This window comes from Schistocerca gregaria, chromosome 4 (assembly GCF_023897955.1).
Source record: "Schistocerca gregaria isolate iqSchGreg1 chromosome 4, iqSchGreg1.2, whole genome shotgun sequence".
NCBI lineage: Eukaryota > Metazoa > Arthropoda > Insecta > Orthoptera > Acrididae > Schistocerca > Schistocerca gregaria.
The window spans coordinates 202,914,013-202,930,857 of NC_064923.1; the positions used below are offsets into that span (position 1 = coordinate 202,914,013).

Here is a 16,845-nt window from a genome sequence, read left to right on the forward strand (position 1 = left end):
GGGCCTCCCGACGGGTAGATCTTTCACCGGGAGAAAGTCTTCCGATTTGACGCAACTTCGGCGACTTGTGCGTTGATGGGGATGAAATAATGATTAGGACAACACAACAGCCTGTCCCTGAGTGGAGAAAATCTCCGACCCAGCCGGGAATCGAACCCGGGCCCTTAGGATTGACATTTTGTCGCGCTGACTACTCAGCTACGGGAGTGGACACGCACCAAATACAATTCGTCATTTTAAAGTTTAAATCCACTGAAGGAAGCGAAAAGATGTGTACAGAAAGGCGAACTTGGAGCAAAGTTAGGCCTCGCTCTAATGTTTATGAAAGATCTTTGATAGAAGCTCCCCTGTCGAAGATTTGACAAAAGGGGCATTTGCTGTTGGCCATGAACGATGTCACACATACGTGTGCTCAAGCCTATATTTGTCGTTGCCCACAAGTCACTTGGAGACATGCTCGACTGGCAACTAACGTGGGAACCTCACCTACTAACCATCCAACAGAAAGCCCACAATAGACTAAAACTACTAATGGGGCGAACTTGGGGATTACACACAACCACTACTCTCAACACTCATAAAATACTTAAGTGATTCATCCTTTATGTCACTGTTGCATGTGTATGTGCTACAGAAAAGTTCTGTTAGGTCCCTCCATATCTTCAAACCTCGTGCACTCCTTATCGCTTTCCACATCCATTTACGTTTCCTCACATGGATCCTCTACCATCTTATCAAATTACCACCCCTCCTCACTCACACTGAACACCTCTGCATCTCCTGTACCACCTGTAAACTAAATTCTGATAAACCCATTGTTTCGCCTCTGATCACCAACACTGGTATGCTGCTGCGCCTTCACAAACACATCCCTATATCCCTACACCTACATACACACTCCATGTCTCATCTTAACGCAACTTAACCAACCCCCTGTGGCAGATAATTCTACTCTGATAAATATCCCGCCCACCAACTTAAACCCTTACCCACCTATCTGATTCACATCAGGGCTCCTCTCTCCTTTTCCCTCTAAACCCAACACTGTCCCTTTTGCGGCCAGGGTGGCCGTGTGGTTCTAGGCGCTTTAGTCTGGAGCCGAGCGACCGGACCGGTTCGAATCCTGCCTCAGGCATGGATGTGTGTGATGTCCTTAGGATGGCTAGGTTTAATTAGTTCTAAGTTCTAGAGGACTGGTGACCTTAGAAGTTAAGTCCCAAGGTGCTCAGAGCCATTTGAACCATTTTGAACTGTCCCTTTATTTTCGTACCACTACTCTCCCTCCACACCATTAATCCTCCTCATGTCATGGACTGTGCGGCTGGTCCCGGCGGAGGTTCGAGTCCTCCCTCGGGCATGGTTGTGTGTGTTTGTCCTTAGGATAATCTAGGTTAAGTATTGTGTAAGCTTAGGGACTGATGACCTTAGCAGTTAAGTTCCGTAAGATTTCACACACATTTGAACATTTTTGAATCCTCCTTTGCACAGTCTGTGTTCTCACTAACTGGTTCATCTCCTACCTGTCATCTCCTTATTTTCCCCACTTAAGAGGTCCCTATCTCATTACCCACACTCCCCAAGATCTATGGAACAAATTCTCTTCTCCCACAATAATTTTTCATCCAGTGCAGGTCCTTCAGACGTTAAGTAAAAGTGGAATGCTCCACTGTCTGTTTTTTAATTATTTTTAATAGAATATCACCCCATCGTAACAGTGTTTCTTTAATTGTTTATATATTTCGTCCTGTTAGCTTTCTGTCATTAATCGTTTTTAATTTAAAATGTAAAAATTCCCCATATTTTTATTTTTCTATACTCTTTGTTATATTCTTACGATTGCTCTTGGCTGATGAGCGAAGTACTGAACCGCTGACAAAGGGACGAAATCGCAATAAAGAAAAATAGCAACTGCAGGCCTGCTTTTACGGGGCCTCGTTCGTGTGGGTAGCGAGCGCTAGGGAACGAGTGCCGAGTGGCGGATGCAGTTCGCTGGCACGTAGCGCACTCGCCTGGCAGGTGTCGACGCCGCCGGCCAGCTCTCCGGCGCAGATGATGCCGGGCTGCATGGCCTCGGCGCGCGGCAGGCGCGTGTTGAGGCACTCCCGGCGCGTGAGGACGGTGACGAGGGCGTGCCGGATCTCGCAGGGCGCGCTGCTCGACACGCCGGGCCGCGTCGTGCCCATGCCGGCCACCAGCCCGGTGCGCCCGCCGTCGTCGGGCAGCACCAGCGGCTTCGGCGTGTCGGCCGGCCGGCCCCACAACATCAGCCGCCTAGCTCCCTGCACTGCAACAGGTGACAAAGCCCGGCTGTGCGATGCACTGCTTGTGATCCGCAGGCGGCTCGTGCGAAATTCAACCAATGTGGTGGCCTTCAGCCCTCTGGCTTACAAAAGTAGTAATCGTAACTAAAACTGCATAAATAAAAATCAGCTGCCTCATGCATGAACGATCATCACTTTAGAATGGATCGATCGATTTCGCTGATTTCTTTTTGGTTGTGTTCGTAATTGTCAGGCCAAAGTTTGTATGGAAGAAAATTTTTGGAAAATCCACCGGAAAAATCGGAAATTGGGATGGTGTTTCTGTAAGAATATCTTAATGAAAGAAATGTGACAGTCAGTTTGACAGTTCTGCTGTCGCAAGTTTTCATAAAAATAATAAAAGTAACGTTTAAATTTACAGTTCCGTTGTCGCTTATTCCGCATTGAATGTCGAAATTTCGCGAAATACCTTACAACTGAAAGCGATATTTCAGTCAGTTATCGGTGGTGATCGTATATCTGGTGTGTTGCGAAGATTGAATTGATGTCAGTTCATGGTAATTTGGTGTGTTGCAAACATTAATTTTATATTAGTGCGTGGGTTACTGCCGTGGAAAAAATAACGCCAGTGATGCGTCGAAATATCGCTAGGCGTACGAGCAACGTGGTTGTGTAGACCATCGGCGCTATTCGTTTTCTCTCCGGACGAAAAGACGAAGAATATTGTTCCTCACCAAGCGTTGTGGTAAACGCATTGAAAACACAAGAAACTTATGGTCGAAGCAATAAATTCCCGATATCTTGAATTTCAATAATTTCACGGTCTTACTTCAATGGCCTTCAAATAACGCAATGAGAAGCATGGACTCGGTTGAATAGATTTCCTCGTGATTGACTGACTAACAAATCAACAGCAGCAAACTGAGAACATGTTATATATGATACACTTTTTATTAAACCGGCTGCGAGAAAGAACATGCTAAATACTGCTGTGAAAATGTACGATTTTTCTTTCCTCTTCGCAGTCGTTGTTAACAGAAAACACTAAGGTTGTGTTTATGGCTAACTTTATAATCCCACCTGTTCCAAGAATAAAACCATACGAAATATTGTCATAAAAGCTTCCATCATCGCAAATACAGCAGATGATGCCAATTGATTTACGTATTAATTTGATATCAGTTCGCAATCAAGGATCCTTTTGTAATAACATTAAATAAGATCAGTACTATGAAGAGAATGGATTACTATTCACCATGTACTGGAGGCGATAAGTTGCACATAGGCACAACAAAAAGATTGTCAGACAAGTAAGCTGTCGGCCAAACAGGCCTTCATGGGTATTAGACAACAGACAGACACACACACACACACACACACACACACACACACACACACACACACACACACACACACATACGCTCGCTCTCACAAACGCGAAGTCACGCGGCCATGACCACAGTCTCTGGCAGCTGAGGATGGTCAGAGAGAGAGAGAGAGAGAGAGAGAGGGGGGGGGGGAAGGAAATAGACAGACAAGGGGGAGAGGGTGGAAGGAAGATATGGACAGAGGGATGAAGGAGAAGGAGATGGATAGAGAGAGTGTGGGACAAGGGATGTACAAGTAGTGGGGGGAAGGATATGAACAGAGATAGGAGGCAAGAGGAGGAAATGGGCAAAGGGAGTGGAGGAAGAGAGAGACAGAGACATGGCTGAGAAGAAGGCATGTATCCAATTCCCATATATATTTAGCAGTTGCGAAGCACTGTTTGGTTGCCTAGTTGAACATATTAATATTACGTATATAAATTGAAATGTTTAAATGTAATTCAGTTTCATAGTTAATAATTTTTCTTTGTGAGGAACCAAAGAAAATGACAAAAATATATTAGCAGCGGGAACAGAACCTGAGCTGAAAAACTGTGTCAGTGCGCTTGACCACCGCCTACCGGGCCAAAAGATGACCTGCAGCTCAGAAATTGTTCATATTTCACGCGTAAATATTTAGACAGCGTTTTAGTTTTTCCTACGGCTCACTCAGGTGAAAAATTCTATGAGCTTGAAAGAGGCTTCTGCTCATATACACTACTGACCATTAAAATTGCTACACCAAGAAGAAATGCACATGATAAACGGGTATTCATTGGACAAATATATTATACTAGAACTGACATGTGATTACATTTTCACGCAATTTGGGTGCATAGACCCTGAGAAATCAGTACCCAGAGCAACCACGTCTGGCCGTAATAACGGACTTGATACGCTTGGCCATTGAGTCAAACAGAGCTTGGATGGCGTGTACAGGTACAGCTGTCCATGCAGCTTTACACGATATCACACACAGTTCATCAAGAGTAGTGACTGGCGTATTGTGACGAGCCATTTGCTCGGCCACCATTGACCAGACGTTTTCAGTCGGTGAGAGATCTGAGGAATGTGCTGTCCGGGGCATTTTCTGTATCCAAAAAGGTCCGTACAGAACCTGCAATATGCGATCGTGCATTATCCTGCTGAAATGTACGATTTCGCAGGGATCGAATGAAAGGTAGTGCCATGGGTCGTAACACATCTGAAATGTAACGTCCACTGTTCAAAGTGCCGTCAAAGCGATCAAGAGGTGACCGAGAGGTGTAACCAATGGCACCCCATACCATCACACCGGGTGATACGCCAGTATGGAGATGATGAATACACGCTTCCAATGTGCGTTCACCGCGATGTCGCCAAACACGGATGCGACCGTCATAATGCTGTAAACAGAACCTGGATTCATCCGAAAAAATGTCGTTTTGCCATTCGTGCACCCAGGTTCGTCGTTGAGTACACCACCGGAGGCGCTCCTGTCTGTGATGCAGCGTCAGGGGTAACTGCAGCCATGGTCTCCGAGCTGATACTTCATGCTGCTGCAAAACGTCGTCGAACTATTCGGACAGATGGTTGTTGTCTTGCAAACGTCCCCATCTGTTGACTTAGGGATCGAGACGTGCCTCCACGATCTGTTACAGCCATGCAGATAAGATGTCCGTCATATCGACACCTGGTGATAGGAGGCCGTTGGGATCCAGCACGGCGTTCCGTATTACCCTCCTGAACCCACCGATTCCATATTCTGCTAACAGAAACGTGATGGTACGCATTTCCCCTCTTACAGGAGGCATCACAACAACGTTTCACCAGGCAACGCCGGTCAACTGCTGTTTGTGTATGAGAAATCAGTTGGTAACTTTTCTCATGTCAGCACGTTGGAGGTGTCGCCACCGGCGCCAACATTGTGTGAATGCTCTGAAAAGCTAATCATTTGAATATCACAGCTTCTTCTTCCTGTCGGTTAAATTTCGCGTCTGTAGCACGTCATCTTCGTGGTGTAGCAATTTTAATGGCCAGTAGTGTAGTTTGAGTCTAATCTGTGAGCCTCATCACAAGCTATGCCTTTGTTAGATTTACATTTACATTTACCTATCTCTTAAAATCTTACTTTCTTCTACTGGAAAAGGATCGTTTTAGCAGATCATCTATAGAAAACTATCGCATACTAAATTTGCTCGTACACCCACTTTTTTTCCACTATTACCACTACCAATACTCTTTTGACTTACAAGGGTAGTAATTCCAGAATGAGATTTTCACTCTGCAGCGGAGTGTGCACTGATATGAAACTTCCTGGCAGATTAAAACTGTGTGCCCGACCGAGACTCGAACTCGGGACCTTTGCCTCCGCTGCAGAGTGAAAATCTCATTCTGGAAACATCCCCCAGGCTGTGGCTAAGCCATGTCCCCGCAATATCCTTTCTTTCAGGAGTGCTAGTTCTGCAAGGTTCGCAGGAGAGCTTCTGTAAAGTTTGGAAGGTAGGAGACGGATACTGGCAGAAGTGAAGCTGTGAGTACCGGCCGTGAGTCGTGCTTCGGTAGCTCAGATGGTAGAGCACTTGACCGCGAAAGGCAAAGGTCCCGAGTTCGAGTCTCGGTCGGGCACACAGTTTTAATCTGCCAGGAAGTTTCAAGGGCAGTAATTGTCACTAAATTGAAAAAAAACTTTAAGAAAAAAAAAATAAAAAAAGACGTAACACGAACACAAAGGAATTAGCCGATTGGGGCAGAAATCAGTAGATATGATGTACGTCTAGAGACAAACAAATTATTGCAGTTCTACAAAACTTGGATGATTTATTGAAGAGAAAGAGCTTCACAAATTGAGCAAGTCAACAACGCGTTGGGCTACCTCTGGTACTTAGTTATTCAGCTTAGCATTGACTGAGGGATGTTGGGCCAAATTTTGTCCAATTGTCTCGTTGGATCGTCTAACTCCTGAGCTGCTTGGAGAGCCCTGCCCATAATGCTCCACATGTTATCGATTGGAGAGAGACCCGGCGACCTTGATGGGCAAAGTAGGGTTTTGCAAGCACGAAGACAAGCAATACATACCCTCGCCGTGCGCGAGCGGGCATTATTTGCTGAAATGTAAGCCCTGGATGGCTTGCCATGAAGGGCAACAAAAGGGGCCGTAGAGTATCGTTCTCTAAAGGTGTCGCGTATGACAACAAAAGGGGTCCTACTATCGAAAGAAATGGCATCCCAGACCATCACTCCTGAGTTTCGGGCAGAATGGCGAACGACAGTCAGATTGGTATCCCTCTGCATCCTGAAGCCTCTCCTCGCACACTTTCGCTGGTTATTGGAGCTCAGTTCGAAGCTGGAGTCATCACTGAAGACAATTCTGCTCGAGAGAACGATATTTCTGGACAAATGTACCCGACACCGTGCTAATGGGATTCTTGGTGTACAGTGGTCGATGGTAATCGGTGCAAGGAACTCTATGAGCTCAAACTCCTTTCTATGAGCCGCCTATTAAAGGTCTTTATGTACCAAGTGCAAGTCTGCATTCTTCCGTGGTCATTGTCATTGAACTTAAAATCTGGATATTCGACCTGATCTCCTTCTCCCTCCCTCTCTCTATCGCTCTCCTCCTCCCCCCTTTCTCTGTCAATCTCCTTCTCCTTTCCCTTATATCTGTTATCAGCACACACACTCTCTCTCTACAGATCTCCTCCTCCCTAATCTCTCTGTCCATGTCATCCTTCCCCTTCCTAATTCCATTTTTCTCCCCTTCTGTGCTCATCCCTTACTCCTCCCCCCCTCCGCCCCTCTCTCTGACCTTCTTAGTTGTTATTTCGACTGGGACCACGATAGCGAGTAGAAGTCAGAATGAATGGGTAAATCGGTTGGAATCATTAGTACATGGGATATGAGAGAAGCCTTGCCAGCTGCTGGACCTGTGGAGATAGTACCTTAATAACAGTATTTCACACAATTTTAATCTAAGAGCAAGTAGGATTACAAAGTTACGAGGTGGACAGCTTTCCTCCAGGAATACAATTTTGAGATAATGCACGTAAAAGGTAAGAAAGACGTTGTAACTGACGCTTTGTCGCATCTACCACAAGACTGACTGATCTTTCGGATTTAACAGAACAGATAACTGACTACTGGAGTTCGTTAATGAAAGACAGATTCTACAGACAATAGTATTTAGATACATGTAACAACATGGCTACATTACAAGATGCAGATCCAAGGTGGAATAAAGACTACTTACATAAAAACCACCTAAGAAAATTTTGCAACATTACAACACTCAAAACAATGTGTTTTTCTACAGATGTAATGTCTGTAATGACAGCTAATTTCTATGCATTCTTGATTCTTGTAAAGAGATGGTAATTTGGCATATACGTTATATTTCGGGTCATTATAGTACAATGAAACGTTTAAGAAAACTGAATTTATATTGCTACTTTTCAAATATGTGAAGGTATGTTGAACACTTAAAACTTCCGGGCTGATAGGCCATGGTGGAAGTATACTTCGACCACGGCCTATCAGCCCGGAAGTTTTAAAAAAATGGTTCAAATAGCTCTGAGCACTATGGGACTTATCATCTATGGTCATCAGTCCCCTAGAACTTATAACTATTTAAACCTAACTAACCTAAGGACATCACACAACACCCAGTCATCACGAGGCAGAGAAAATCCCTGACCCCGCCGGGACGGAAGTTTTAAGTGAAGACAATACCGGCCGTGAAAGCTTCCATTGTATGGTATGTTGAACAACTATTAAAATCTTGTCTACTGTGTCAGAAAGCAAAACCTACTAATAAGGGCTGCTACATGGAATTACACTCTATATTACTAACACTGATCAATAGATTAAAACTGAAGAAACAGAAAAAAAGGTGGGAATTTAAGGAGATGGGACCTGGATAAACTGAAAGAACTAGAGGTTGTACAGAGTTTCAGGGAGAGCATAAGGGAACAACTGACAGGAGTGGGGGAAAGAAATACAGTAGAAGAACGAGGGATGAAGTAGTAAAGGCAGCAGAAGATCAAGTGGGTAAAAAGACGAGGGCTAGTAGAAATCCTTGGGTAACAGAACAAATATTGAATTTAATTGATGAAAGGAAAAACTATAAAAATGTAGTAAATAAAGCAGGCAAAAAGGAATACAAACGTCTCAAAAATAAGATCGACAGGAAGTGCAAAATGGCTAAACAGGGATGGCTAGAGGACAAATGTAAGGGTGTAGAGGCTTATCTCTGTCAAGTGAAACATGGACGATAAATAGTTTGGACAAGAAGAGAATAGAAGCTTTCGAAATGTGGTGCTACAGAAGAATGCTGAAGATTAGATGGGTAGATCACATAACTAATGAGGAAGTATTGAATCGGATTGGGGAGAAGAGAAGTTTGTGGCACAACTTAACCAGAAGAAGGGATCGGTTGGTAGGACATGTTCTGAGGCATCAAGGGATCACCAATTTAGTATTGGAGGGCAGCGTGGAGGGTAAAAATCGTAGAGGGAGACCAATAGATGAATACACTAAGCAGATTCAGAAGGATGTGGGTTGCAGTAAGTACTGGGAGATGAAGAAGCTTGCACAGGATACGGTAGCATGGAGAGCTGCATCAAACCAGTCTCAGGACTGAAGACCACCACTACAACATTACCAACACAGCCACTACAAATTGTTAGCCCTTATATTAGGTGCCAAAGCATTCCGCATGGGGTGCTGTTAAGTACTTAGTACCTCTTTATTATATATTTTCAAATTATGCCAAACTGTATGCTACAAGATTGATGACAGTATTCATCATCATTAGGATTCTGAAACATTACATACCAACAGTTGGCAAACTTGTCGCATTTCTCATGTTCAGTGCGTCGATGTTTACATGCAGAAATGGGAAGATTTTTTTACAAGATAATAATATTAAGTACAGTTTGATATCCCGTTATCATCTTCCAAGTAATCCAATGGAACACATTTTTAGAGAATTCGACCAATTTATGAGAAGTTAAGCCAGTACATAACACAAACTACAGATAGAATTCACTGAACCGTTTCAAAACATTGTAAACAATTTACCTATTTACACAATGCTATAGACTCCTTCAGAACTGCTTATTGACCATAAAGAAATCAACGAATGGATTAACCTATCCTCACACCTGTCTAAAGAACCCACACGGGAGGAAGAGGTACGAAATATTCTCACTCCACTCACCACTGTTGCTGGAGCCAGAAAGAACACACATGACAAAAACTCAGATCATGCACAAAAGCATTTACTTGGAGAAGCAGTACTACTCAAATGTCAACCGAAATCTTTACAGTACATAAAAGAAATAGCAAATGGCAATTAGTGTTTACAGGACTCAATACTCAATAAAACAGTCAACATATCGCACCCAGGTAGTTATCTTTTGGCCTCGCCTAAATCTAGGAGAATTAAAGGACTGCTGCCACCCGGATCTGAAAAAAAGAAAAATCTACCTGTGCAACAGTAATTGTGATGTCACCGCCAGACACCACACTAGCTAGGTGGTAGCCTTTAAATCGGCCGCGGTCCGGTAGTATACGTCGGACCCGCGTGTCGCCACTATCAGTGATTGTAGACCGAGCGCCGCCACACGGCAGGTCTAGAGAGACTTCCTAGCACTCACCCCAGTTGTGCAGCCGACTTTGCTACCGATGGTTCACTGACTTCTACGCTCTCATTTGGCGAGACGATAGTTAGCATAGCCTTCAGCTACGTTATTTGCTACGACCTAGCAAGGCGCCAGTATCCGTACTATTGATATTGTGAATCATGTACCATAAAGAGCGACGTTCGTCATTAATGGATTAAAGTTACGTATTTCACCAGCTACGTCCGTTTTTCTCAATTCTAATTCCCTTGTCATGTTCCAGACCTCACGCCAGCCTGCGTGAGCTAAAACGCGTGCATTTCGGCCTCCTTTAGTAACCCTGTGTTGGCTCTCCTGTCAACCACAACAGTAATAATTTTGTTCTCTGAACTCAGAAAGCATTGAGGGTACTAACTTTTTTTGTCAATGACACGTATGTAAGAAATGAAGTAAACTGAACAGGAAACCTATATTTTAATAGTCTATGTTATACATTAGTCAAAAACATATATGTACAGGAAAGTAGTTTAGTATTTAAGATAATACTGCTGTAGTATGTCCAGGTTTTATTAGCTGTTGGGGATACGGTCCTGTTTACTGCACAAATCACCACGGGACCAGAAGTTCTGAGAATTATTAGATATCACACTGTATCTATAAAGGAAAGTACTATAATTTGCCTTGCTTTGGGTACAATGTACTGAAATGTGGCATGAGCAGAAATCTTAGATGAGAAGCACGAAAGCGTAAAATCAGAGAATGTATTTATGAAGAGACTCACATTTTCTTCGGACGAAGTCTGATAAATAGTTTTTCACTTTCTTAAATGGTTATTACGCTTTTGTTGGTGTACAATTATAAAGAGCATGTGAATGTATTAGTCTTCAAGTTCTGTTGTTCAAAGAAATGGCCACTTAATGGTGTGGTGAGCAGTTTTCGTTTTCTTAAACGGTTGTTATTTTTTCTGGACAATTATTAAGAACATGTGTGTGTGTTAGTTTTCAGGTCCTGTTGTTCGAAAACGGTCAGTTAACCATGACGCTGAACTGGTTAAAGTCGAACTGAGCTCACCATAAGAGTACTGAAACTGAAATGTAAATATCTATGATGGAATTAATTTCTTAGATGTAAGTGTGCTAAATCTTACAATTTGTGTTTATGGGGTGAACAGTTTAACTGGTTGTTAAATGTTGTGCCAAGTGATAGCAAGAGCGATTTTATTTACAATGAGTCATCACAACTTGGATACAACTGAGCTGAAGATGGCTACACAATAGGTGAAATCGATCTGGAATAAACAGATTAAAAATTTACGATCGATGCTACTCTTTCTCTTATCTTCGAGCTCATTAATACGGTAGTGGAACGCGCTGACCCTAATGGAAACAAACCTTTAGAAAACCTTACGGTCTGTCGTACCTGTCCACAGATGGCTGATGAGGTTTAATCTACATCAATACGAATTTCAGACAAACAAGTGAAGTGACGACGGAATAAAACAAATCCTCTGCATAGTAGAAAACACAAATTGGAGATATGTAATTGCCATAATGCTGGCGCATTTGACAGCCTGTAGTGGCCTATGATGTTTGAGCGTCTTAGGGAGCCACAGGTACCCTGCACCCTGTACCACAGCCTACGCGATTACTGTAGGGACAGGGTTAATGACTGGCTAGCAGGCACCCTGGAAGTGATCAAAAGATCCATTATGGTATGCCCACAAGGATTGATCTGCGGTCTCAACTTCTGGGATGTAGCAACAGAACCCATTTTACGTCTCGGTAGCGAGGCTTGACTACGCAGCCGGAATCGTGGCAATGACAAAGACCTGCTAGTGGTACGATGGTAGCGTCGGCAGGCTTCCGAGTATAATTTGGGGAGAAAGCCAGTGGTATTTTACAACATACTGGTGCACACAAATTAAACTAACAGTTGCCTCAAACAAAACACTTTACGGCCTACTTAAAGGAACACTCATTAGACACCTGTCGGTGAAATCTGAAAACAGAAAAATAACACGAACACAGACGACGGGATACTTAAGAATTGCTATTGACGAGGGACTCTCCTTCCAGATCGACATACAAACTACGTCAGACAAGGCTGAAAAAACGTTACAGAAACTGGCAAGAGCAGACAGACATTTCAGATCTCCACCAACAGACACGACAATATATCACTCTATAGTCTTTGCAATAAGCGCATGGGCACATGAACTCCTTCTAGCGACAAACAGAAGAGATGTGAGGAGCAGGCAGAGGGGTGCACTCCTACGGTTTTAGGCGCCTTTGCAACTTTATCTCTGGAAAGGGCTGGGCGACAGCAGCCATCAGGTGCCGTTCTGGAACGTACTGGATGAAGATGGGCTTTATGGACAAAATATGTGCAATCACAGAAGACATCACCGTTAAACGCCATCCTAAAAGATGGCGAGTGAAGACATGGAAAATGGACTGGGACACATGCGAAAAGGGCCAGAGAGTCTATGAATTATTTGCTAACGTAAGTGAAAGATTACTACTAAGACAAGATACACTGAGCCGTGGAATTATGCATTTCCTAACCGTGCATTGTTCCTGTCCAACATATTTATGTCAGATAAGCACCCATTTGAGCCAAGAATGCGCTTGCAGGTAAATTAGCTTCCCTGAATATGTAATACAACACTGCGCCTCGCATACACCGGTCAAACGACAAATAACGGCACTTAATATTAGAGATGGTGATTCAGTTGCCGCAATGCCTTCAAATACCACTTGCTCGATTTTCATATTCTCTCATACACTACGTGCAAACTGTTAGTCATAGAGAAAAAATGAATGGGACCTTTTTGTAGGAAATTTAATATAGTTAAATTTTGTTTTGGACTTGTTTTCGCTAGAGGCCCAAGTTTTCCAATATTCAAGAAAGACATCCAAAATTTACCTTCAAAAACGTCCCCATCGTGCACATCTTGTGAATGACTTCCATCAGGATAACGACATCGTTCGACTAGAGTGGCCAGCATGTTTTCCAGACATGAACCCTATCGAACATGCCTGTGATAGAGTGAAAAAGGCTGTTTACGGCAGAGTGACCCATCAACCACTCTAAGGGATATACGCCGAGTCGCCGTTGAGGAGTGGGACAAGCTGTACCAACAGTGCCTTGATGGACTAGAGGATACTAAGCCGCGACGAATACAGGAATGCATCAATGCAAGAGGACGTGCTACTGGGTATTAGAGGTACCCTTGTGTACGGCAATCTGGAGCACCACCTCTGAAGATCTCGCTGTATGGTGGTACAACGTGCACTGTGTGGTTTTCATGAGCAATAAAAAGGGCGGAAATGCTGTTTATGTTGACCTCTGTTCTAATTTTCTGTACAGGTTCCGGAACTCTCGGAACCGAGGTGATGCAATTTTTTTTTCATGTGTGTATTAGGACTATTCTCCTACAAGCCTCTGCAAATATTCCGTTTTATGTGTTGTAATCTTAGTGTGCCTGCATTATTTTCCCATCTATTGGTCGTTCCAGTGACAGGTTAATTATTCGTGGATCCTGTAGCAAATGTCTTACTAACGTGTCCGTTCCCTGATCATGGTCTTCATAAACTTCTTTCTTCACCTGTTCCTATTAGTAAATATTCATTCCGTATTTTGTCTCTCTTCCACAGCACCTCTGATACGTGGTACTTACTGGAATTAAGGAAAACGTGTAAGGGAGGACCCACCAATATAAGTTTCACACAGCCTCTTTGTTTAAAAATATATAACCATAAAATTTTCTTTAACAAAATGAACAGATTTTCTAATTCTTTAACCTTAAACCTTAAACTGATTAAGTTTTTGCAAAAGAAATCTGAGTGCTATATTGCAAAACAGCAAATAATATAACAGTGATTACAAACGGCCGGGTCTGTAGCCCGTCAGTTATCGGGTGAAACAGCGGTGTTTACTACCGTGCTGGACGCAGTCTGTCTTATTAAATGTTCTTCTGCAATACATGAAAACTATATATTCACCATTGATGATAACAGTGATTCAGTTACTCAAAACAGATGACGTAACTTTTAGTTTGAAAGCTGTATGTCGAAAGGTTCGGGGTTATGATGAGCATCTGTGCTAAAAGGTTAAACAGATTAAGAAACAATATGACAATGATAAAGCTTAGGCCTACTTCAAAGCAACCAACCTCCTAATTTCAATCGGCAACCGTGGTGCGACTGGATCCTAACCCGTCCCTTCTGACAATTTTATTTTTACTAAAGCTCTGGTGACAGTTGACTGTTAATATTTTCAAAGTTAAACTGATTGTTAGTTATGAAGACCGCTCTGAAGGAACGTCTTAAAACATTACTTGTGAACACTTATTACAAGAGAACTCAGTCGGCGGAACCACAAGATCCAGCTAAAATACACCAGTAATGACCCGGCCTTTCAAACACAGAAACGAACAGGTTAGAACAACAGGTTGTTCAGACTTTAACTAACGACTGAGAAACGCAATCACAATCAAAGAATTGAACCGGTTAACATCTAAATATAACCACAAGGTCCCTCTTTTGTTTAACGCCAACCTGTGCCTTAGTACAACTGTTCCACCTGTATTTACAACCAGGAGCTGATTATTTAGAACATATATATGATCGGGTACAAACCAGAAAGGAAAGGAAGTATAATAGCGGAAGAAATTTTCAAATAACTAGCGTCTTAGTATAATACTACGGCTATGTTTACTACCAAAGAGCCGACCGAGTAAAACTCTGAGGATCAAAAATGGTTCAAATGGCTCTGAGCACTAAAGGGCTCAACATCTTTGGTCATCAAACCCCTAGAACGTAGAGCTACTTAAACCTAACTAACCGCAGGACATGACACACATCCATGCCCGAGGCAGGATTCAAACCTGCACCAGCGCTGTTACAGACTGAAGCTCCTAGAACCGCACGGCCACTCCGGCCGACTCTGAGGATCGGGTACAAACTAGAAAATAATGAGGGCAGGTAGACAATGACACAAATCGCCACAGGGATTACAGACTGTTATTCGCCTTTATCAGCGAGCGGCTCCATGGTTCTACAGTGCGGCGTAGAGGTTACTGAGTGGTGCCGGTGAAAGCCAGGCAGAAGAGAACAGTCAGGCCACGAGCGGTCGCCTACCAACAGACGGGATGTCGACCTCCTGCTTGTGGTCGACGCTGACCCCGGTGAAGTAATCCGGTATCTTCGCTCCGGGCAGGCCCTCCTTACGCAGCTCGTGGTTTCGGCCGCTCGGACATCGTCACTACTTCTTGTCGCGACGCTACCGCTAATCCCCAAACTTCGTGCCTCTCTCTCGGACCAGCGAACCCCGTATATATACATCGGCAAGCATAGATACCAACTCTTCCTCATAGATATTGGCAATGGGGCCGCAAGAGGGATAGTCGATACTACACCTGAGCCCGTGGCGCCAGACAGAACAGTCCACTAACTCAATGGCGCCACGGGTCAACCTCATTTTAAATGCTTCTAGTTTCTCCTTCTCTGCACTCCCAGTAGTCCGTGTTTCACTTCCATACGATGCTGTGCTCCAGACGTACAAATCTAGGAATTTGTTCCTCAACTCCATGTCAATGTGCATCAGTAGAGCTCTTTTATTGAAGACAGCTTTCTGCAACTGTACCAGTCTGCTTCCATCTTCCTTGCTTACGCCATTCTGAGTGGTCTTGTATCTTAGATCTGTCAAGGTCACGTCTCAGGTTCAAGATGTCAGTGGGTATCGAGGTTGGACGGGTGAAGCGGTGACGTTACAATGCAACAGAGGCCGAGCCCCGAGGACTGGTGAGTCTTTCAGTCTTACGTCCGAAGACGCCAGAATGACAAAGGTTTCTTAAATAACATTTTATTAAAGCGTTTGCTACAGTGAATATTATTTTCCTCGCTGTTCAGGAAACAGGCCGGGCTGCTCGCCCGGGCGTTAATGAGAAATGCTGGCCACAGCACCCAAACAACTTGGATAGTTTTGTGGCAGATCAGACAGCGAAGCAGCGAGGGGGCGGCAAAGGGACCCTGTGTGTCGGCATACGAACGCGCCGCGGTGAACTGTAAGGCCTCGTTGCACTCGACGAGAGACTCGAGATTAGACCTGTGCCCACAATGGCGTTTGTCGTGAAGCCGGAAGTCCTGGGCTCCCTCGGCCACACACAGCATACGGCCAGGAAGGCGGGACGCATACAGCCTGCGAGGCGCACTCAAGTGCCCTCCCAGCAACCAGTAGACGGCAGCTTGTAGCAGGTGGACTAGGCCCTTCGCCAAAAGAAGACCCTTGTAGCAGCCCTTTTTCTGTTTTCTCTTTTTCGTCTAATAGGTGAAAGTTTGATTTTATTTATTACACATTGACTGTCATTGAAGGGTTTTACTTTTATTTAATATTGTCCCGGCTAAGTATCAGTTTGATTACTTTTAAAACCCAATGTTAAACGTGGGTCATTACACGTATAGTCTTCCCAACTCTGAGAGAAAAAAAATCTTTAGTAGCTTTACTAGCAATGTTTACAGAAGACGATACTTTAACCTTTCGTTCAATTGTTTTAGTTACGAATCGCTAGTTTGTTCTTGGCACAGATCACGTAACCTTAACGTTTATTAATCTAAG

General features: G+C 43.8%; 1 protein-coding gene across 1 annotated transcript in view; it reads right to left on the reverse strand.

The window, feature by feature from the left end:
- Positions 1–16,845, reverse strand: part of LOC126267978 (serine protease 33-like) — a 143,389-nt gene that overhangs the window by 57,042 nt on the left and 69,502 nt on the right. The window contains exon 4 of the mRNA XM_049973325.1: positions 2,010–2,284. Coding sequence (XP_049829282.1) covers positions 2,010–2,284 — 275 coding nt within the window. The remainder of the gene's footprint in view (positions 1–2,009; positions 2,285–16,845) is intronic.